The sequence below is a fragment of the Oncorhynchus kisutch genome, linkage group LG6 (genome assembly GCF_002021735.2).
Source record: "Oncorhynchus kisutch isolate 150728-3 linkage group LG6, Okis_V2, whole genome shotgun sequence".
Classification (NCBI taxonomy): Eukaryota; Metazoa; Chordata; class Actinopteri; order Salmoniformes; family Salmonidae; genus Oncorhynchus; species Oncorhynchus kisutch.
The window spans coordinates 17,650,031-17,674,686 of NC_034179.2; the positions used below are offsets into that span (position 1 = coordinate 17,650,031).

Genomic DNA, 24,656 nt, shown 5'->3' on the forward strand with positions numbered 1-24,656 from the left:
TTAAACTGGAGTAGAGGGACAGATTAAACTGGAGTAGAGGGACAGATTAAACTGGAGTAGAGGGACAGATTTGGTTGGAGGAAGGAGGAAGGACAGGGTAACATAAAATATCAGCGATTTCCAAACAGTGGTCCCTCATTTTAACACAATGAGTCCCACAGTGATGCCGGCGCAATTTGGACTTCTAATTCCTTTTAAACATAGTGTGTTTGAGCTACAGACTACAGGTTGTGTCATTGGATTAGTCTGTGTGATTAACGGGGGCGGAGCTAGAGCATTGTTTGTGAGACAAGGGTGGATCCCTGGGGTCTTTCTACAAAAACGCCTATAATGCTGTAATAGGCTCATATAGTTGTTTTCTCAAACTCCACACAGTTGTCACTGACTAGTCGGATATTAATTTTCCACTAAGCAAACAAATTCTGTACTTACAGCATTCATATAAATTCATTTTTATCAGGCGTTTGCTTTGGCAGACCTTATTTGTTTTATTGACATTAGTCAATAAAACTCATGAATGCAACTGTTTATGTCAAATTTTGTCCTGAAAAGAAAATGGTTAAATATGAGGTCTGGACATGCAGATCAATGAAAGTCAGATAAATAAAAAGACGATTTTTGCTGGGGTCTCGGGACTGATAGGGTTAATCCGGTCTTTGATTGAGGACGTTGCCATAACTCCTGTTTGGGAACCACTGCAGTACAGTACAGGGTAAATGCTGTAGAGGAGAGAGAGGACATCTAATACAGTGTGATGGTTCAACTGTAGCTGGAAGGTGACCAATGACAGGGCACACAGATGAGTGTCCTGGAGGTCACACAGGATTCAAACCTTCCTCCTTCCAGGGAAACTACAGTACCCAGACTACCTTGCTCTATGTCCATCAGCGTATCTGGCGACGGAGGGTCAGAGTTCGTATCGGTGATGTCAGAGGTGACATCAGAGGTGACATCAGTGAAGTCAGAGGGCAGGTCTGAGGAGACATCAGAGGAAGTGATGTCAGAGGTGACATCATCGTCACCCTGCTCTGAGTCGGTGTGTCTGAGAGTGAGGAAGGGTCGTATCTTCTTCCTGGCTCGTGGAGAGGGGCTCCTCGAGGGGAGTTTAGAAAGTGCAAGCTGGGAGAGGAGACCCAGCTTCTTAGACGAACTGCTATAGCATTTAGTAGCTACGGAACAACAAAACAGACGGTACAAAAGAAGAAATAAACAAAGTGAAACATTTCAGAGAATGAATGTTATCTCTCTCTGAGCCACAAACACTGCTGTTAACAGTATAAACAGTATGAAGTCCATACTGACTGTTGGTGATGTTGGAGGCGGTGTAGGAGTCGGCCATGCCTGACACCTGGCTAGCGATGCTGGCCTCACTGGACCTACGGGGGCCTCTGGAGTGGGGGGGTCCAGTCAGCGGGGAGGACGGGTACTGGGTGTCCACAAACATGTCCGCTATGGAGGGAAGGAGATACCGGAGAGAAAGTGTGTGTGAGTGAGTGAGAGGGAGAGAGAGAGAGAGAGAGGAAGAGAGGGAGAGAGAGAGAGAGAGAGAGGAAGAGGGAGGGAGAGAGAGAGAGAGAGAGGAAGAGAGGGAGAGAGAGAGAGAGGAAGAGAGGGAGAGAGAGAGAGAGGAAGAGGGAGGGAGAGAGAGAGAGGAAGAGAGGGAGAGAGAGAGAGAGAGAGAGAGAGAGAGAGGAAGAGGGAGAGAGAGAGAGAGTTTGATCAGGCAATCATTTACATTTTACAGACAAAGAGAGTGAGAGACACAGACAGTCAGACAGAGCAACAGCGAAAGGGAACCAAGCAGTGGACAGACAGACAGAGACAGAGAAAGGGTACACACTGTCGTTGAGCTGTGAGGCCTGCTGGGGCCAGCTGCGTACAGGGACGGGGATGGAGGTCTCACTGACGCCCCCCTCCTGGCAACGCAGGGGTACTGACTCCAACAGGAGATGGGGGTTACTCTGCATAGTCTCCACTGGGGAATGAGGAGGGGAAGATAGAGAGATGGGCAAGAGGGAGACAGAGAGATGAGGAGAGGGGGGAGACACAGGGGAGAGAGATGGGGACAGGGGAGGCAGAAGAGACATGGGGTGGTGGGTGGGACAGAGAGGCAGAAATAAACGTATGTAACAGACTACAGACCAGTTCAGTGCGTAATAACTGCTGAGTCCTATAGGACGGCGCACAATTAGCCCAGCATCATCTGGGTTAGGGGAGAGTTTGGACGGGGTTGGCCATCATTGTAAAATAAGAATTTGTTCTTAACTGACTTGCCTAGAAAAATAAAGGTTCAATTAAAAAAAATTAAAAAAAATAAGACTGACTGAACGGACGTAAAGCACAGTACATTATATCTGATAACACATGCACACAGATACGCTACCATGACAGCATATGGACATGGAAAGCAAACCACACAGACAATTGAGTGCTTGCTTTTGGAGGGATTGATTTGAGTGCTTGCTCTCATAAATACATACTTCTGGTGTGTGTGTGTGTATCTATCCTCACCCAGCAGAGCAGAGTGTCCGTCCCCCAGAGGGAAGCGTTGGTATCGGGGGACACAGAAGGGGGGCAGCTGGTGAAACCTCTTCTCTAGAAGGGGCTCCAGGCGGGAGGCAGAGGGGTCCGCTGGATGAAACAGGTTATATAGCTGCTGACAGGCCGGACGCAATGATGAGACTGAAGGGAGAGAGAGAAAGACTACCGTGGGATATGTGTCAAGAGCAACAGCAACCTTGGAAAAATCCTCTGCATTATCATTAACAGAAGACTCGTACATTTCATCAGTGAAAACAATGTACTGTGCAAAGGTCACATTTGCTTTTAACCAAATTATTGTACGATAGACCATGTATTCACCCTCCACACCCTAATTGACAAACAAACCAAAACAAAGGCAAATTCTTCTCATGCTTTCTTGATTTCAAAAAAGCTTTTGACTCAATTTGAGCATGAGGGTCTGCTATACAAGTTGATGGAAAGCAGTGTTGGGAGAAAAACATTCAACATTATAAAATCAATGTATACAGTGTGGGGTTAAAATTGACAAAAAACACATACACTTAGGTTGGAGTCATTAAAACTCGTTTTTCAACCACTCCACAAATTTCTTGTTAACAAACTATAGTTTTGGCAAGTCAGTTAGGACATCTACTTTGTGCATGACACAAGTAATTCTTGCAACAATTGTTAACAGACTATTTCACTTATAATTAATTCACAATTCCAGTGGGTCAGAAGTTACAATACACTAATTTGACTGTGCCTTTAAACAGCTTGGAAAATTCCAGAAAATTATGTCATGGATTTAGAAGCTTCTGATAGGCTAATTTACATAATTTGAGTCAGTTGGAGGTGTACCTGTGGATGTATTTCAAGGCCTACCTTCAAACTCAGTGCCTCTTTGCTTGACATCATGGGAAAATCAAAAGAAATGAACCAAGGCCTCATAAAAAAAATTGTAGACCTCCACAAATCTGGTTCATCCTTGGGAACAATTTCCAAATGCCTGAAGGTACCACGTTCATCTGTACAAACAATAGTACGCAAGTATAAACACAATGGGACCATCTCCTAGAGATGAACGTACTTTGGTGTGAAAAGTGCAAATCAATCCCAGAACAACAGCAAAGGACCTTGTGAAGATGCTGGAGGAAACAGGTACAAAAGTGTCTATATCCACAGTAAAACGAGTCCTATATCAACATAACCTGAAAGGCCGCTCAGCAAGGAAGAAGCCACTGCTCCAAAACCGCCATAAAAAAGCCAGACTACGGTTTGCAACTGCACATGGGGACAAAGATCATACTTTTTGGAGAAATATCCTCTGGGCTGATGAAACAAAAATAGAACTGTTTGGCCATAATGACCATCGTTATGTTTGCAGGAAAAATGGGGACGCTTGCAAGCCGAAAAACACCATCCCAACCGTGAAGCACGGGGGTGGCAGCATCATGTTGTGAGGGACTGGTGCACTTCACAAAATAGATGACATCATGAGGGAGGAAAATTATGTGGATATATTGAAGCAACATCTCAAGACATCAGTCAGGAAGTCAAAGCTTGGTAGCAAATGGGTCTTTCAAATGGACAATGACCCCAAGCATACTTCCAAAGTTGTGGCAAAATGTCTTAAGGACAACATAGTCAAGGTATTGGTGTTGCCATCATAAAGCCCTGACCTCAATTCCATAGAAAATGTGTGGCCAGAACTGAAAAAGCATGTGTGAGCAAGGAGGCCTACAAACCTGACTCAGTTACACCAGCTCTGACAGGAGGAATGGGCCAAAATTCACCCAACTTACTGTGGGAAGCTTGTGGAAGGCTACCTGAAACGTTTGACCCAAGTTAAACAATTTAAAGGCAATGCTACCAATACTAATTTAGTGTATGTAAACTTCTGACCCACTGGGAATGTGATGAAAGAAATAAAAGCTGAAATAAATAAATCATTCTCTCTACTATTATTCTGACAGTTCACATTCTTAAAATAAAGTCCTAACTGACCTAAAACAGGGAATATTTACTTGGAATAAATGTCAGGAATTGTGAAAAACTGAGTTTAAATATATTTGGCTAAGGTGTATGCAAATTTCCGACTTCAACTGTATATATAAACAAATTGGTGAGGGCACTAGAACAGTCTGCAGCACCAGGCCTCCCTTGCTACAATCTAAAGTCAAATGTTTACTGTTTCCTAATGATCTGGTGCTTCTGTCCCCAACCAAGGAGGCCCTACAGCAGCACCTAGATCTTCTGCACAGATTCTGTCTGACCTGGGCCCTGACAGTAAATCTCAGTAAGACAAAAATAATGGTGTTCCAAAAAAGGTCCAGTTGCCAGGACCGCAAATACAAATTCCATCTAGACACCGTTGCCCTAGAGCACACAAAAAACTATACGCACATCGACCTAAACATTAGTGCCACAGGTCATTTCCACAAAGCTGTGAACGATCTGAAAGACAAGGTAAGAAGGACCTTCTACGCTATCAAAAGGAACATCAAATTCGACATACCAACTTCTTGAATCAGTTATAGAACCCATTGCCCTTTATGGTTGTGAGGTCAGGGATCTGCTCATCAACCAATAATTAACCAAATGGAAAAAAGAATTCTGCAAAAAAAATTGACAACGTAAAACAAATAATGCATGCAGAGTAGAATTAGGCTGATACTGGCTAATTATCAAAACCCAGAAAAGTCTTAAATTCTACAAGCACCTAAAAGGACGTAATTCCCAAACCTTCCATAACAAAGCCATCATCTAGAGAGAGATGAACCTGGAGAAGAGTAACCTAAGCAAGCTGGTAATAGGGCTCTGTTCAAAAACACAAACAGAGCGCCAGGACTACAACACAATTAGCCCCAACCAAATCATGAGAAAACAAAAAGATAATTGGAAAGAATGAACAAAAAAACAGAGCAAACTAGAATGCTATTTGGCCCTAAACAGAGAGTACACAGTGGCAGAATACCTGACCACTGTGACTGACCTAAAATTAAGGAAAGCATTGATTATGTACAGACTCAGTGAGCTTAGCCTTGCTATTGAGAGAAGCCACCGTGGGCAGACCTGGTTCTCAAGAGAAGACAGGCTATGTGCACACTACCAAGAAAATGAGGTGGAAACTGAGCTGCACTTCCTAACCTCCTGACAAATGTGTGACACATATTTCCCTCAGTTTATACAGACCAACAAAGAATTTGAAAACAAATCTAATTTTGATAAACTCCCATATCTATTGGGTGAAATACCACAGTGTGCCATCACAGCATTACGATTTGTGACCTGTTGCCACAAGAAAATGGGCAACCAGTGAAGAACAAACACCATTAAAAATACAACCCTTATTTATTTTCCCTTTTGTACTTTAACTATTTGCGTATTGTTACAACACTGTATATAGCCATAACATGACATTTGAAATATTCATTTGAGTGTAATGTTTACTGTTAATTGTTTATTTAACTTTTATTTATTTTCTACTTCACTTGCTTTGGCAATGTAAACATGTTTCCCATGCCAATAAAGCCCTTTGAATGGAATTGAATTGAGAGAAAAAGAGAGAGAGAGATGGGGAGAGAGAGAAAGATGGGGAGAGAGAGAGATATGAGGAAAAGAGCAGGGAAAAAGAACAACAGCCATCCAAGTTATTTCCAAAGCTCACATATTGAAAATCATTTGACCAAACAATTGCGGAACTATGGACAACTTCAATCAAAGCTTCTTGTCTCAAGGGTCCAGAAGTGACAAAGGCAACTGCTGATGAGTCATGTCTCTGGAACTCTCTAGGACTCCATGGAACCCCTGAAGAATCTGTGTCACAACCCCGTCTGTTTCCTCTGCTGCCTCTCAGCTCCTTCCTAAACCTTCTATTTATCTTAGTTCTTAGTTTACTTTGGACCATGTTGTGTCTTAAATGTCACAGCTAATGGATCTGGCATCAGAGATGTAAAACATGACCTCTAATCTCTGAACTATGATGTGACCTCACTTAGCCATGTCCCGGCAGAGCCCGACCCCACAGCTGCAGGAAACGTCACTCTCACCACACAGATGCTGAGTGGCTTAGTTTACAGATTCTCACTTATATGTTTAAAAAGTCAGAATGTTTAATATGTTTGAATTACCTGAATGTTTAATATGTTTGAATTACCTGAATGTTTAATATGTTTAAAAAGTCAGAATGTTTAATATGTTTGAATTGGATGAATGTTTGATATGTTTGAATTACCTGAATGTTTAATATGTTTGAATTACCTGAATGTGTGATGTGTTTGAATTACCTGAATGTGTGATATGTTTGAATTACCTGAATGTGTGATATGTTTGAATTACCTGAATGTGTGATATGTTTGAATTACCTGAATGTGTGATATGTTTGAATTACCTGAATGTGTGATATGTTTGAATTACCTGAATGTTTGATATGTTTGAATTACCTGAATGTGTGATATGTTTGAATTACCTGAATGTGTGATATGTTTGAATTACCTGAATGTTTGATATGTTTGAATTACCTGAATGTGTGATATGTTTGAATTACCTGAATGTGTGATATGTTTGAATTACCTGAATGTGTGATGTGTTTGAATTACCTGAATGTGTGATATGTTTGAATTACCTGAATGTGTGATATGTTTGAATTACCTGAATGTGTGATATGTTTGAATTACCTGAATGTGTGATGTGTTTGAATTACCTGAATGTTTGATTTGTTTGAATTGGATGAATGTGTGATGTGTTTGAATTACCTGAATGTGTGATATGTTTGAATTACCTGAATGTTTGATATGTTTGAATTACCTGAATGTGTGATATGTTTGAATTGGATGAATGTGTGATATGTTTGAATTACCTGAATGTGTGATATGTTTGAATTGGATGAATGTGTGATATGTTTGAATTACCTGAATGTGTGATATGTTTGAATTACCTGAATGTGTGATGTGTTTGAATTACCTGAATGTGTGATATGTTTGAATTACCTGAATGTTTGATATGTTTGAATTACCTGAATGTGTGATATGTTTGAATTACCTGAATGTGTGATGTGTTTGAATTGGATGAATGTTTGATATGTTTGAATTACCTGAATGTTTGATATGTTTGAATTACCTGAATGTGTGATATGTTTGAATTACCTGAATGTGTGATGTGTTTGAATTGGATGAATGTTTGATATGTTTGAATTACCTGAATGTTTGATATGTTTGAATTACCTGAATGTGTGATATGTTTGAATTGGATGAATGTGTGATGTGTTTGAATTACCTGAATGTGTGATATGTTTGAATTGGATGAATGTTTGATGTGTTTGAATTGGATGAATGTTTGAATTGGCTGAACGCAAAATCAAAGACTGCACACAGGAATGCAATCATGAAAAGTGCCAATTTAGCAAATAGTCTATTTCTGCTTAAGCCAACTCCTTAAAAAGTCAACTCCATGCATGGCAAAGACTGTTGGCTGCAGCAGTAATATATTCACACCCAGGCTAGTGAGATCAACCACTGATGAAGGTGTCCCTCACCATCTATGGACGGCACCACAGTCTTCCTCAGTGCCAGCACCAGCCCCAGAGGTGAACCAAAGAGGAAGAAGTCTGCCACCTCGAAGTCCAGCCTCCCTCCCTCTAGCATGGTACTCCCGCTGGAGCGCCTCGAACCTGAGTCTGTTCTCAATACACTGCTATGGAGACTGGAGAGACAGGGGGAGAGAGAGAGAGAGGGAACGGCAAAAGAGTGGGGGGAAAAATAAACAGTAGAAAAGTTAACATTTGATAACAAAGGTTGGTCAATGTAGCTATACCTTGAATGTGCGTGTGTGTCTGACCTGGACAGGAATGCCTGGTGGTGTTTGATGGTGTCTAGTTCGTAGGTGGAGGAGTCGCTGCGTTTGCGAGGCAGCATTCGCTTGGGGTCGTCAGGCCCTGAGCTGCGAGGGATGTCAATGTTACTGCGACTAAGATGGCGACTGCCCTCCAGAGTCGGAGAAGACGGAGAAGACAGAGAGACACTGTTTATTATGATGCCAGGGGAGAGGAGGTCTGTGTCCTGGAGAGACGGAGGAGGAGGGGGAGGGGGAGAGAAAGAGAGGGAGAGGGGGAGAGAGAGGGCACACATAGTTAGTAGCTGTCAGATCTATGCAACAGATAGGACCGGTTTCCCAGACAGAGATTAAGAGAGTTACATTGAAAGTGCTTTTTAGTCCTGGAGTAGCCCTGTGGGATGGAATTAAAGGAGACAGAGGTACCTGTACGCTGACGGTGCTGCCTCGTCTACTGCTGTTCTGGCTTTCTGAAACGATGACGTTACTACTGCACAGCGCATCAAACCCTAGGATACCACCTACACAGTCCCCGATCACACACACCTACAGGAGGAGAGAATACACAGATTTAAATTGAGTACATACAGTACATACAGTGAGCCCCAAAAGTATTGGGACAGTGACACATGTTTTGTTTTTTTGGCTCTGTACTCCAGCACTTTGGATTTGAAACGATACAGTAGCGTTGAGGTTATCATGAATATTGATGAATGAGAAAGTTACAGATGCACAAACATCATGCCCCCAAGACAAGCTAACCTCTCACCATTACTATAAAGTAAAAGGGGAGGTTAGCATATTTGGGGGGGTATGATATTTATGCCTCTGTAACTTTCTCACTCATCGTTAGTGATGATTCATTCAGGACAATTCATAATCATGGTAGCATCCAAATTCATGTAGAAGTGTTTAGAAACATATTCTATTCTTATTTACAATAAAAGTGACTCCAAAATGACACAATACATTATTTACCATTCATTTATATTGGGCATAAAATAATCTGAAACACAACCAAAACAAACAGCAAATGCATCCAACAAATACTAAACATTTGACTACTTTAATACACATATAAGTGAATTAGTCCCAATACTTTGGGGGGGAGGACTATGTACAAAAAGTCATTTTTAAACGGATCACTCAATAAGGATGAAAGTACCCTCAAATTAAAGCTGACAGTTTGAACATTAACTGCACAGTCATTGTATCATTTCACTGCTGGAGTACAAATCCAAAACAAATATTTACCACTGTCCTAATACTTTTGGAGCTCACTGTATTGTATAATCAGCCAAAATCACTAACCCCTAAACTTTGACCCCTGACTCCTGCACTGACCTGTCCGGAGAAGGATGCCCCTTCCAAGGACCTGATAAAGTCTCCATACACCTGATTGGCTCTTTGGATGACGGTTGCCACGGCGTCTTGGTACTGCGGAGCGGAAGTGGCCAATAGAGGCAGTGCAGCCAGAGGGATGTGGTCCTGACTGTTGGAAAGGCAGCCCTCATCAAAACTATAGGGACTGAGACTGGACCAGAGAGAGAGGAGCGAGGGTTAGAGTGTGTGTTTGTGTGTGTGTGTGCGTGCGTGTGCTCACTTGGAAACCTGTGTACTCACTTGGAAACCTGTGAAAAGGCGTCGGCACACACCGCCGGGCAGGGAACCATGCGGATGGCAATGCGTCCTAGGGCTGCTGGGTAATGCACTCTCATCACAGTTTCAAATGCTCCACTCAGAGTGTTGACGTCAGCCTGCTTACTACTTGGCTCACCTGGGAGTAATTATGAGTAAATACAAAATTGTTGCATTGTCTTTACAAGAATAAACAAAGTGAGAACACTGCTTAAGTGTTTAAGGTAACTGCTTAAGTGTTTAAGGTAACTGTTTAAGTGTTTAAGGTAACAGCTTAAGTGTTTAAGGTAACTGCTTAAGTGTTTAAGGTAACTGCTTAAGTGTTTAAGGTAAGTGTTTAAGTGTTTAAGGTAACTGTTTAAGTGTTTAAGGTAACTGCTTAAGTGTTTAAGGTAACTGCTTAAGTGTTTAAGGTAACTGCTTAAGTGTTTAAGTTAACTGCTTAAGTGTTTAAGGTAACTGTTTAAGTGTTTAAGGTAACTGTTTAAGTGTTTAAGGTAACTGTTTAAGTGTTTAAGGTAACTGTTTAAGTGTTTAAGGTAACTGCTTAAGTGTTTAAGGTAACTGCTTAAGTGTTTAAGGTAACTGCTTAAGTGTTTAAGGTAACTGTTTAAGTGTTTAAGGTAACTGCTTAAGTGTTTAAGGTAACTGCTTAAGTGTTTAAGGTAACTGTTTAAGTGTTTAAGGTAACTGCTTAAGTGTTTACGGTAACTGCTTAAGTGTTTAAGGTAACTGTTTAAGTGTTTAAGGTAACTGTTTAAGTGTTTAAGGTAACTGTTTAAGTGTTTAAGGTAACTGCTTAAGTGTTTAAGGTAACTGTTTAAGTGTTTAAGGTAACTGTTTAAGTGTTTAAGGTAACTGTTTAAGTGTTTAAGGTAACTGTTTAAGTGTTTAAGGTAACTGCTTAAGTGTTTAAGGTAACTGCTTAAGTGTTTAAGGTAACTGCTTAAGTGTTTAAGGTAACTGTTTAAGTGTTTAAGGTAACTGCTTAAGTGTTTAAGGTAACTGCTTAAGTGTTTAAGGTAACTGTTTAAGTGTTTAAGGTAACTGCTTAAGTGTTTACGGTAACTGCTTAAGTGTTTAAGGTAACTGTTTAAGTGTTTAAGGTAACTGTTTAAGTGTTTAAGGTAACTGTTTAAGTGTTTAAGGTAACTGTTTAAGTGTTTAAGGTAACTGTTTAAGTGTTTAAGGTAACTGTTTAAGTGTTTAAGGTAACTGTTTAAGTGTTTAAGGTAACTGTTTAAGTGTTTAAGGTAACTGCTTAAGTGTTTAAGGTAACTGCTTAAGTGTTTAAGGTAACTGCTTAAGTGTTTACTGTAACTGTTTAAGTGTTGTCCACTTTATAAAAATAGTTCTTATGTTGTATACCTGCTCCAGTGTCTAATATGTTACCCCCGTGAAGAACCAGAACCAGAACGTGGATCTTGGAGGGCGTCAGACACTGCTGAGACGACCCATCCTACAGGATAAAGAGGAGGAGAGATGGTGGACACTGATTATTATTATTATTTTGTAGCTCAGTTGGTAGAGCATGGTGCTTGTAACGCCATGGTAGTTGGTTCTACTGTATGCACACTTTGCTAAATGGCATATAGAGTATATATGTGAAGGAGCACAATGGAGCACAATGAAGTAAACAATGGCATGGATTTTTAAAAGAAAAACTAAAACAACATATTTTCACAGCCTACAGCAATGTTCCCTCTAATTCTTTTCAGCATTGAGCAAATTTTAGGTCTGATGGGCGCAAACTTCAACATTGTGGAAATTCTGTGTAACGTCTAGCGTGCTTTTACTGTGAACACTGAGGCTGTACCCACTTTAAGTTACTGTGAACACTGAGGCTGTACCCACTTTAAGTTACTGTGAACACTGAGGCTGTACCCACTTTAAGTTACTGTGAACACAGGCTGTACCCACTTGAAGTTACTGTGAACACAGACTGTACCCACTTGAAGTTACTGTGAACACTGAGGCTGTACACACTTGAAGTTACTGTGAACACTGAGGCTGTACACACTTGAAGTTACTGTGAACACTGAGGCTGTACACACTTGAAGTTACTGTGAACACTGAGGCTGTACCCACTTGAAGTTACTGTGAACACTGAGGCTGTACACACTTGAAGTTACTGTGAACACTGAGGCTGTACCCACTTGAAGTTACTGTGAACACTGAGGCTGTACACACTTGAAGTTACTGTGAACACTGAGGCTGTACACACTTGAAGTTACTGTGAACACTGAGGCTGTACCCACTTTAAGTTACTGTGAACACTGAGGCTGTACCCACTTGAAGTTACTGTGAACACTGATGCTGTACCCACTTGAAGTTACTGTGAACACTGAGGCTGTACACACTTGAAGTTACTGTGAACACTGAGGCTGTACCCACTTGAAGTTACTGTGAACACTGAGGCTGTACACACTTGAAGTTACTGTGAACACTGAGGCTGTACCCACTTGAAGTTACTGTGAACACTGATGCTGTACCCACTTGAAGTTACTGTGAACACTGAGGCTGTACACACTTGAAGTTACTGTGAACACTGAGGCTGTACCCACTTGAAGTTACTGTGAACACTGAGGCTGTACACACTTGAAGTTACTGTGAACACTGAGGCTGTACCCACTTGAAGTTACTGTGAACATGGAGCCTGTACCCACTTTAAAGTACAGTTTTAACAGTGACCAAGTACGCTACCGTGGCTATTTGATCATAATGTAAGCCTACCAGAGTGGCCTACCATCAAAAATAATGGAGAAAATGCATCCCACAACATTTTAACGGCCGAATGTGATGGAGTCTGGATTCGAATCAGGTACTGCAGTGACACCTCTTGCACTGTAATGCAGTGTCTTAGACACCTGCGCTAATCAGGAGCCCATTCCATGAGACTTTTGAAAAAAACATGCAGGGCTTGACATTAACCTGTTTATCCACTTGTCCATTAGACAAGGAGGTGACTGAAAATGTTGTTGTGTTGCTCGATGCAAGAAACCACTTTACAAAATAAAATGTGTCATTATTCCCATACCATTATTACAGAGAATCAGACACATTATGCTACCCTCTGTCTATTGGCTATTTATTTTATTCAAGCCTATCTCAAAATACAACACTGCCTCTTTAAGACAAAACAACTCTTTACCTGACTGTCTTTCAAAAATGTCTAGAAATGTACAGAGCATTCAGAAGCTATTCAGACACCTTGACTTTTTCCACATTTAGTTACATTACAGCCTTATTCTAAAATATATATATTTTTAAATGTCCCTTGTCAATATACACACAATACCCCATAACTACAAAGCGAAAACAGGTTTTTAGAAATGTTGCATAAGTATTCAGACCATTTGCTATGAGACTCAAAATCGGGCTCCATTGATCATCCTTGAGATGTTTCTACAACTTGATAGGAGTCCACCCGTGGGAAATTAAATTGATTGGACATGATTTGGAAAGGCACACACCTGTCTATAAAAGGTCCCACAGTTGACAGTGCATGTCTGAGAAAAAACTAAGCCATGAGGTTGAAGGAATTCTCCTTAGAGCTCAGAGACAGGATTGTGTCGAGGCACAGACCTGGGGAGGGGTGCCCAAACATATCTGCAGTATTGAAGGTACCCAAGAACACAATGGTCTTCATCATTCTTAAATGGATGAAGTTTGGAACCACCAAGACTCTTCCTAGAGCTGGCCGTCCGGCCAAACTGAGCAATTGGGGGAGAAGGGCCTTGGTCAGCGAGGTGACCAAGAACCCTATGGTCACTCTGACAGAGCTCCAGAGTTCCTCTGTGGAGATGGGAGAACCTTCCAGAAGGACAACCATCTCTGCAGCACTCCACCAATCAGGACTTTATGGTAGTGGCCAGACGAAAGCTTCTTCTCAGTAAAAGGCACATGACAGCATGGTTGGAGTTTGCCAAAAGCCACCTAAAGGACTCTCAGACGAAGAGAAACAAGATTCTCTGGCCTGATGAAACCAAGAATTAACTCTTTGGCCTGAATGCCAAGCATCACGTCTGGCGGAAACCTGGCACCATCCCTACGGTGAAGCATGGTGGTGGCAGCATCATGCTGTGGGATTTTTTTTAACGGTAGGGATTGGGAGACTAGTCAGGATCGAGGGGAAAGATGAACAGAGCAAAGTACAGAGATGAAAACCTGATGAAAACCTGCTCCAGAGCGCTCAGGGCCTCAGACTGGGGCAAAGGTTCACCTTCCAACAAGACAATGACCTTAAGCACACAGCCAAGACAACGTAGGAGTGGCTTCGCGACAAGTCTCTGAATATCCGTGAGTGGCCCAGCCAGAGCCCGGACTTAAACCCAACCGAACATCTCTGGAGAGACCTGAAAATAGCTGTGCAGTAACGCTCCCCATCAAACCTGAAAGAGCTTGAGAGGATCTGCAGAGAAAAATGGGAGAAACTCCCCAAATACAGGTGTGCCAAGCTTCTAGCATCATACCCAAGAAGACTCAAAGCTACAATCGCTGCCAAAGGTGCTTCAACATAGTACTGAGTAAATGGTCTGTGTACTTATGTGAGAGGACGTTTCTTTTTTTGTTGAGTTTATAACTGGGCTAATAACTCACTAACTAGCAAAGGATATGAACAACATTTTCATACGTTTAATTTATTTATTTTATTTTTTATTTCACCTTTATTTAACCAGGTAGGCTAGTTGAGAACAAGTTCTCATTTGCAACTGCGACCTGGCCAAGATAAAGCATAGCAGTGTGAACAGACAACACAGAGTTACACATGGAGTAAACAATTAACAAGTCAATAACACAGTAGAAAAAAAAGGGGAGTCTATATACATTGTGTGCAAAAGGGATGAGGAGGTAGGCGAATAATTACAATTTTGCAGATTAACACTGGAGTGATAAATGATCAGATGGACATGTACAGGTAGAGATATAGGTGTGCAAAAGAGCAGAAAATTAAATAAATAAAAACAGTATGGGGATGAGGTAGGTGAAAATGGGTGGGCTATTTACCGATAGACTATGTACAGCTGCAGCGATCGGTTAGCTGCTCAGATAGCAGATGTTTGAAGTTGGTGAGGGAGATAAAAGTCTCCAACTTCAGTGATTTTTGCAATTCGTTCCAGTCACAGGCAGCAGAGTACTGGAACGAAAGGCGGCCAAATAAGGTGTTGGCTTTAGGGATGATCAGTGAGATACACCTGCTGGAGCGCGTGCTACGGATGGGTGTTGCCATCGTGACCAGTGAACTGAGATAAGGCGGAGCTTTACCTAGCATGGACTTGTAGATGACCTGGAGCCAGTGGGTCTGGCGACGAATATGTAGCGAGGGCCAGCGAAGTCGCAGTGGTGGGTGGTATAAGGTGCTTTAGTGACAAAACGGATGGCACTGTGATTTTGGAGGTTAGATAGCACAGTGTCCAAGGACGGGCCGGAAGTATATAGAATGGTGTCGTCTGCGTAGAGGTGGATCAGGGAATCGCCCGCAGCAAGAGCAACATCATTGATATATACAGAGAAAAGAGTCGGCCCGAGAATTGAACCCTGTGGCACCCCCATAGAGACTGCCAGAGGACCGGACAGCATGCCCTCCGATTTGACACACTGAACTCTGTCTGCAAAGTAATTGGTGAACCAGGCAAGGCAGTCATCCGAAAAACCGAGGCTACTGAGTCTGCCGATAAGAATATGGTGATTGACAGAGTCGAAAGCCTTGGCAAGGTCGATGAAGACGGCTGCACAGTACTGTCTTTTATCGATGGCGGTTATGATATCGTTTAGAACCTTGAGTGTGGCTGAGGTGCACCCATGACCGGCTCGGAAACCAGATTGCACAGCGGAGAAGGTACGTGGGATTCGAGATGGTCAGTGACCTGTTTGTTGACTTGGCTTTCGAAGACCTTAGATAGGCAGGGCAGGATGGATATAGGTCTGTAACAGTTTGGGTCCAGGGTGTCTCCCCCTTTGAAGAGGGGGATGACTGCGGCAGCTTTCCAATCCTTGGGGATCTCAGACGATATGAAAGAGAGGTTGAACAGGCTGGTAATAGGGGTTGCGACAATGGCGGCGGATAGTTTCAGAAATAGAGGGTCCAGATTGTCAAGCCCAGCTGATTTGTATAGGTCCAGGTTTTGCAGCTCTTTCAGAACATCTGCTATCTGGATTTGGGTAAAGGAGAACCTGGAGAGGCTTGGGCGAGTAGCTGCGGGGGGGGCGGAGCTGTTGGCCGAGGTTGGAGTAGCCAGGCGGAAGGCATGGCCAGCCGTTGAGAAATGCTTGTTGAAGTTTTCGATAATCATGGATTTATCGGTGGTGACCGTGTTACCTAGCCTCAGTGCAGTGGGCAGCTGGGAGGAGGTGCTCTTGTTCTCCATGGACTTCACAGTGTCCCAGAACTTTTTGGAGTTGGAGCTACAGGATGCAAACTTCTGCCTGAAGAAGCTGGCCTTAGCTTTCCTGACTGACTGCGTGTATTGGTTCCTGACTTCCCTGAACAGTTGCATATCGCGGGGACTATTCGATGCTATTGCAGTCCGCCACAGGATGTTTTTGTGCTGGTCGAGGGCAGTCAGGTCTGGAGTGAACCAAGGGCTGTATCTGTTCTTAGTTCTGCATTTTTTGAACGGAGCATGCCTATCTAAAATGGTGAGGAAGTTACTTTTAAGGAATGACCAGGCATCCTCAACTGACGGGATGAGGTCAATGTCCTTCCAGGATACCCGGGCCAGGTCGATTAGAAAGGCCTGCTCACAGAAGTGTTTTAGGGAGCGTTTAACAGTGATGAGGGGTGGTCGTTTGACTGCGGCTCCGTAGCGGATACAGGCAATGAGGCAGTGATCGCTGAGATCCTGGTTGAAGACAGCGGAGGTGTATTTGGAGGGCCAGTTGGTCAGGATGACGTCTATGAGGGTGCCCTTGTTTACAGAGTTAGGGTTGTACCTGGTGGGTTCCTTGATGATTTGTGTGAGATTGAGGGCATCTATCTTAGATTGTAGGACTGCCGGGGTGTTAAGCATATCCCAGTTTAGGTCACCTACCAGAACAAACTCTGAAGCTAGATGGGAGCTGAGGGGGGTCGGTAGCAGGCGGCAACAGTGAGACACTTATTTCTGGAGAGAGTAATTAAAAAAATTAGTAGTTTGAACTGTTTGGGTATGGACCTGGAAAGTATGACATTACTCTGCAGGCTATCTCTGCAGTAGACTGCAACTCCTCCCCCTTTGGCAGTTCTATCTTGACGGAAGATGTTATAGTTGGGTATGGAAATCTCAGAATTTTTGTTGGCCTTCCTGAGCCAGGATTCAGACACGGCAAGGACATCAGGGTTAGCAGAGTGTGCTAAAGCAGTGAGTAAAACAAACTTAGGGAGGAGGCTTCTGATGTTGACATGCATGAAACCAAGGCTTTTTCGATCACAGAAGTCAACAAATGAGGGTGCCTGGGGGCATGCAGGGCCTGGGTTTACCTCCACATCCCCCGCGGAACAGAGAAGGAGTAGTATGAGGGTGCGGCTAAAGGCTATCAAAACTGGTCGCCTAGAGCGTTGTGGACAGAGAATAAGAGGAGCAGGTTTCTGGGCATGGTAGAATATATTCAGGGCATAATGCGCAGACAGGGGTATGGTGGGGTGCGGGTACAGCGGAGGTAAGCCCAGGCACTGGGTGATGATGAGAGAGGTTGTATCTCTGGACATGCTGGTTGTAATGGGTGAGGTCACCGCATGTGTGGGAGGTGGGACAAAGGAGGTATCAGGGGTATGAAGAGTGGAACTAGGGGCTCCATTGTGAACTAAAACAATGATAACTAACCTGAACAACAGTATACAAGGCATACGTGGCTACATGCAGCTCTTACTTTAAACTCAAAACAAGCGCATCTACTCACGACCACAGCTGTAAACACAGTCTAGTTCAAAGTAAATGGCACAGATCCATTTATGGCAATGGTCTATTTGCATATAGGCCTTCTGCAGCTCTGATTGGTTATGCCACACCGGTCTGTGTAGAGTATGGGCTGAGTCATGCTCAATAGAATCCTACTCCAATGCGTTCTGCCTACAACAAAATCTCTATCATGTTTCGGTCTGTTTTACTGAAAGTGGCTAATATTGTGTTGATTCGATCACAATTGCCACAGTAAAGGGAAAGGTTGATAGTTTTAAATAACTGGGAAAACTCTACAAAGTTGAGTGAAGTTCAATCTTGTGCTTGTCTCTGTTGGCTGATATTTCTTCTGCGCCCTGCACACCAGTCTCTAGACTACTGAGCACCCGCACACGGGCGCAGGTTAGAGGGAACATTGGCCTACAGTATGATCTGAGTGACCTAACACAACACCCTACACAAACAAAAATATCCAGTTGTTTTTCCGGTAACTTACTGGCAGCCATTTACCTGCAATTTACTGTATAAAAAAGTACAGTATGTTACTGTAATTTCCAAAGAAACTTTGGTTTAACAGTTGACAATAACTTACAAGTAACTGGATTCCAGTAAGTTACCATAAACACAACAGGATTTGTTTTACCTTGTCCTACTGGGAACCTACTCACACCACAGGGCATTGGACTTCTAAAGGCTACCTCTGAACCTCAGAGGTTAAAGGTCAGACTTACAGCTGGCCGTCTGTGGGACCTGACAGTGGAACGACGTCTCCGTTTACTAGAGACGTGACGCTGGACACAGAGTGGATAACACACTGAGATGATGTGTGTGCCTGTTTGTGTATGTGTGTGTGTGTCTGTGTGTGTGTCTGTGTGTATTTGTGTGTCTGTGTGTATTTGTGTGTGTCTGTGTGTACTTGTGTGTGTCTGTGTGTGTGCCTGTGTGGTGTCTACGTGTCTGTATCAGAGAGACGTGCCGCTGAACACAAAGAGCAACAACAAACATTCATATAATATGTGTGTGTGTGATCCCCAGAGACACTGTGATGTTCTCTCTCCCCCTGGGATCAGCTTCAGAGAACTTTACCAAGTCAACTGTTCCAGTACCAAAGACGTACAGTTCAACTGCAAACATTGCTGTTCATGTATTGTTATGAAATGTTGTTAAGAACTTGTGATTCTATAGTAAGTAATCCTCTGTGAGAATCTCATGTCGTTGTTTACCTGGTCTGTGAGAACCTCACAATGATGTTTACTCTTGTCTGTGATGGATTCTGGGTACTAACTCTTAAACGAGTGCAGGGAAAGTGATCACATGGTAGGCATTGATAAAGGGAGAGAGCCATGGATTAGTGATGAAGGGGGTCGAGGTCAGGTCAGGTCACGTTAAGGGAGAAGAAAAAGTGTATTGCCCGTATCAAGTATGTTCCTGCCTAGCAATTAGCGAGGAGGAGACTCCACCCAAAGTGGGGTACATATACCACCACTATTGTAACCATGTCTTTGTCGATTCAGCTGTTCGATCCTTTGAGAAGAATAAACTTGGTTTAAGCTTTCACAGTGTCCGTTGAGTTCTTACTCTAATAATTAGAATCTAACATCTGTGAGAACCTCATGTCGTTGTTTACCAGGTCTGTGAGAACCTCATGTCGTTGTTTACCAGGTCTGTGAGAACCTCATGTCGTTGTTTACCAGGTCTGTGAGAACCTCATGAATACTCTCATACAGTCTTCATACTGTAGCTACAGTGGAAGCATACCTCAATCAGTCGTTTCTCACTACTGGTTACTGTATAGTCTTCACCCGACTCCTGATACAGGCTCTCTGTAAATACACACACACACACAGACAGACAGACACACACAGACAGACACGAAGACAAACACATGTGAAAACACACACACCATTAACTTTCATTAAACAAATTAACTTCCTGAAGGACGAGATTGGATATGAAGATCTGAAATATAAATGAGGAACGGAACGTGTGTGTGCGTGTGTGTGTGCTCCTACCCTGGCCTTCGTCTGTCTCTGTAGTCTCTATCTTGTCCATCAGGTCGTTGGAACTCCACTTGTTCATCTCCTTGGCATGTAATAACATCTCCTCATCTCCAGAGAAGTCCTCTGAAGAGACAGACACAGCATAACATCAGCATTACATTAGTATAACATCACTATAAAATTAGTATTACGTCAGCATACCATCAGTATAACATCAGCACAACATCAGTATAACATCAGTATATCATCTATATCATCAGTATAACATCAGTATAACATCAGCACAACATCAGTATAACATCAGTATAACATCAATATATCATCAGTATAACATCAGCACAACATCAGTATAACATCAGTATAACATCAGCACAACATCAGTATAACATCAGTATATCATCAGTATAACATCAGCACAACATCAGTATAACATCAGTATATCATCTATATCATTTTTGATTTTTATTTTACCTTTATTTAACCAGGTAGGCAAGTTGAGAACAAGTTCTCATTTACAATTGCGACCTGGCCAAGATAAAGCAAAGCAGTTCGACAGATACAACGACACAGAGTTACACATGGAGTAAAACAGACATACAGTCAATAATACAGTATAAACAAGTCTATATACAATGTGAGCAAATGAGGTGGGAAGGGAGGTAAAGGCAAAAAGGCCATGGTGGCAAAGTAAATACAATATAGCAAGTAAAACACTGGAATGGTAGTTTTGCAATGGAAGAATGTGCAAAATAGAAATAAAAATAATGGGGTGCAAAGGAGCAAAATAAATAAATAAATACAATTAAATACAGTTGGGAAAGAGGTAGTTGTTTGGGCTAAATTATAGGTGGGCTATGTACAGGTGCAGTAATCTGTGAGCTGCTCTGACAGTTGGTGCTTAAAGCTAGTGAGGGAGATAAGTGTTTCCAGTTTCAGAGATTTTTGTAGTTCGTTCCAGTCATTGGCAGCAGAGAACTGGAAGGAGAGGCGGCCAAAGAAAGAATTGGTTCTGGGGGTGACTAGAGAGATATACCTGCTGGAGCGTGTGCCACAGGTGGGAGATGCTATGGTGACCAGCGAGCTGAGATAAGGGGGGACTTTGCCTAGCAGGGTCTTGTAGATGACATCGAGCCAGTGGGTTTGGCGACGAGTATGAAGCGAGGGCCAGCCAACGAGAGCGTACAGGTCGCAATGGTGGGTAGTATATGGGGCTTTGGTGACAAAACGGATTGCACTGTGATAGACTGCATCCAATTTGTTGAGTAGGGTATTGGAGGCTATTTTGTAAATGACATCGCCAAAGTCGAGGATTGGTAGGATGGTCAGTTTTACAAGGGTATGTTTGGCAGCATGAGTGAAGGATGCTTTGTTGCGAAATAGGAAGCCAATTCTAGATTTAACTTTGGATTGGAGATGTTTGATATGGGTCTGGAAGGAGAGTTTACAGTCTAACCAGACACCTAAGTATTTGTAGTTGTCCACGTATTCTAAGTCAGAGCCGTCCAGAGTAGTGATGTTGGACAGGCGGGTAGGTGCAGGTAGCGATCGGTTGAAGAGCATGCATTTAGTTTTACTTCTATTTAAGAGCAATTGGAGGCCACGGAAGGAGAGTTGTATGGCATTGAAGCTTGCCTGGAGGGTTGTTAACACAGTGTCCAAAGAAGGGCCGGAAGTATACAGAATGGTGTCGTCTGCGTAGAGGTGGATCAGAGACTCACCAGCAGCAAGAGCGACCTCATTGATGTATACAGAGAAGAGAGTCGGTCCAAGAATTGAACCCTGTGGCACCCCCATAGAGACTGCCAGAGGTCCGGACAGCAGACCCTCCGATTTGACACACTGAACTCTATCAGAGAAGTAGTTGGTGAACCAGGCGAGGCAATCATTTGAGAAACCAAGGCTGTCGAGTCTGCCGATGAGGATGTGGTGATTGACAGAGTCGAAAGCCTTGGCCAGATCAATGAATACGGCTGCACAGTAATGTTTCTTATCGATGGCGGTTAAGATATCGTTTAGGACCTTGAGCGTGGCTGAGGTGCACCCATGACCAGCTCTGAAACCAGATTGCATAGCAGAGAAGGTATGGTGAGATTCGAAATGGTCGGTAATCTGTTTGTTGACTTGGCTTTCGAAGACCTTAGAAAGGCACGGTAGGATAGATATAGGTCTGTAGCAGTTTGGGTCTAGAGTGTCACCCCCTTTGAAGAGGGGGATGACCGCAGCTGCTTTCCAATCTTTGGGAATCTCAGACGACACGAAAGAGAGGTTGAACAGGCTAGTAATAGGGGTGGCAACAATTTCTGCAGATAATTTTAGAAAGAAAGGGTCCAGATTGTCTAGCCCGGCTGATTTGTAGGGGTCCAGATTTTGCAGCTCTTTCAGAACATCAGCTGAATGGATTTGGGAGAAGGAGAAATGGGGAAGGCTTGGGCGAGTTGCTGTTGGGGGTGCAGTGCAGTTGTCCGGGGTAGGAGTAGCCAGGTGGAAAGCATGGCCAGCCGTAGAAAAATGCTTATTGAAATTCCAATTATGGTGGATTTATCAGTGGTGACAGTGTTTCCTATCTTCAGTGCAGTGGGCAGCTGGGAGGAGGTGTTCTTATTCTCCATGGACATATATCCATCATCAGTATAACATCGGCACAACATCAGCACAACATCAGTATAACATCAGTATAACATCAGCACAACATCAGTATAACATCAGTATAACATCAGTATATCATCAGTATAACATCAGCACAACATCAGCATAGCATCAGCATAACATCAGTATAACATCAGCTTAACATCAGCATAACATCAGCACAACATCAGAATAACATCAGTATAACATCAGTATAACATCAGCACAACATCAGTATAACATCAGTATAACATCAATATATCATTAGTATAACATCAGCACAACATCAGTATAACATCAGTATAACATCAGCACAACATCAGTATAACATCAGTATAACATCAGTATATCATCAGTATAACATCAGCACAACATCAGCATAGCATCAGCATAACATCAGTATAACATCAGCTTAACATCAGCATAACATCAGCACAACATCAGAATAACATCAGTATAACATCAGTATAACATCAGCACAACATCAGTATAACATCAGTATAACATCAATATATCATCAGTATAACATCAGCACAACATCAGTATAACATCAGTATAACATCAGCACAACATCAGTATAACATCAGTATATCATCAGTATAACATTAGCATAACATCAGCACAACATCAGTATAACATCAGCATAACATCAGTATAACATCAGCATAACATCAGTATAACATCAGCATAACATCAGCACAACATCAGTATAACATCAGTATAACATCAGCACAACATCAGTATAACATCAGTATAACATCAGCACAACATCAGTATAACATCAGCATAACATCAGTTGAACATTAGCATAACATCAGTTCAACATCAGTTCAACATTAGCATATCACCATAACATCAGTATAACATCAGTAACTATTGTAGTTGTAATAACAGTAATATAACAACATTTAATAATGGAATAACATATCGTTGTCAGACAAATCTTCTGACGAGATAGATATAACATCAGTATGAGCTGATAGTAGTTACTGTAGTCACTGTAATAACTGTTTGTAATAACATGTAATAGCATACCGGGAGCATCGAAGAACTCGTCGTCAGTGCTGTCCTCTGAGTCACGAGCGATACTCTGCATCCGCCACTCTGAGATGTTCTGGTTCACAGGACTTCCTGTGTGTGTGTGTGGGGGGGGGGGGAGAACGAGAGAGGACTAATCTTTGTATCTGTGCCATTATAGATTATAGCGTCTGTGACAGCATGGGCAGCGCCATTGAGGAAATCTCTATTTTAAAGTAGTCAATTATCTTCTTCATGATTAGCTGATCCCTCCTGATGACCCGGTTGGACATGACTCCAAACAGGGTCACCAGGAGGGATCATCCAATGAAGTTGGAAGTCCCACCCAGTTGATTACATTAAAATGGTGGAAGCCCTCAATGTCGCTGCCCCGTGCTAACACAGCCTTTTGGCCACTAGAGGCCTCTATCATTCTCTATGGTGAGGGCACTATTCTCTCATGTTTGTTGGGTCAAGTGAAACTCCTGCTAGGGAAACGTCTTGTAGAGTAGCAGTGATGTTTATAAGCTCCACCTTGTCCACTTAAAAAGTGTCTAGGGTCTAGGGGTTGATTTGAGATTTGTAAAGTTAAAGGCTTTTCCCACTCACCTCCTCTCTTCGAGGATCTATTAGACGACCTGGATGAAGTTGACCACTGCTTGGTGAGCTCTCCACGCGTATGTAACGTATCTCCCAGCCCTGCCCCTCCTCCCTCCACCTCTCCCCCGTCCCGCAGGGTCCCCTCCAAGTCCCGGTCAGGTGTGACGGGGGTTCTGTTGGACTCTGCTGCCCCCTCCTCGGTGTCACTGAGGCTGTACTGGGCCATCTTTGTGGCCAGGGCTAGCTGGGTCTCCAGCTCCAGCTGTCTGATGTCCTCTATGGTCAGACCGTACCATTCATCCTGCCAGCACCACGCCTGCCGGTGGGCACGCACCATCACCTTACGCAGGCCTGCAGAGAGGAGAGGACAGGTTAGTATCATAACGAACAAATTAACTAACTAGCTAACTAAGTAACTAATCATCCATCACCTTACGCAGGCCTGCAGAGAGGAGAGGACAGGTTAGTATCATAACAAACAAATTAACTAACTAGCTAACTAATCATCCATCACCCTACGCAGGCCTGCAGAGAGGAGAGGACAGGTTAGTATCATAACGAACAA

At 42.9% G+C, this 24,656-nt stretch overlaps 1 protein-coding gene across 2 annotated transcripts in view; it reads right to left on the reverse strand.

Annotated features, from left to right (window-relative positions):
- LOC109891713 (membrane-associated phosphatidylinositol transfer protein 2) overlaps positions 1-24,656 on the reverse strand; it is a 75,456-nt gene that overhangs the window by 9,273 nt on the left and 41,527 nt on the right. Inside the window, exons 7-20 of one of the 2 annotated variants that reach the window (XM_031826314.1) lie at positions 24,101-24,442; positions 23,510-23,605; positions 19,862-19,972; positions 19,608-19,672; positions 11,341-11,431; positions 9,958-10,111; positions 9,679-9,868; positions 8,761-8,880; positions 8,341-8,561; positions 8,039-8,205; positions 2,512-2,682; positions 1,841-1,975; positions 1,303-1,449; positions 870-1,169 (exon numbers count right to left, since the gene is read on the reverse strand). In XM_031826314.1, coding sequence (XP_031682174.1) covers positions 870-1,169; positions 1,303-1,449; positions 1,841-1,975; positions 2,512-2,682; positions 8,039-8,205; positions 8,341-8,561; positions 8,761-8,880; positions 9,679-9,868; positions 9,958-10,111; positions 11,341-11,431; positions 19,608-19,672; positions 19,862-19,972; positions 23,510-23,605; positions 24,101-24,442 — 2,310 coding nt within the window. The remainder of the gene's footprint in view (positions 1-869; positions 1,170-1,302; positions 1,450-1,840; positions 1,976-2,511; positions 2,683-8,038; positions 8,206-8,340; positions 8,562-8,760; positions 8,881-9,678; positions 9,869-9,957; positions 10,112-11,340; positions 11,432-19,607; positions 19,673-19,861; positions 19,973-23,509; positions 23,606-24,100; positions 24,443-24,656) is intronic. The other variant, XM_031826315.1, reaches the window with a different exon arrangement.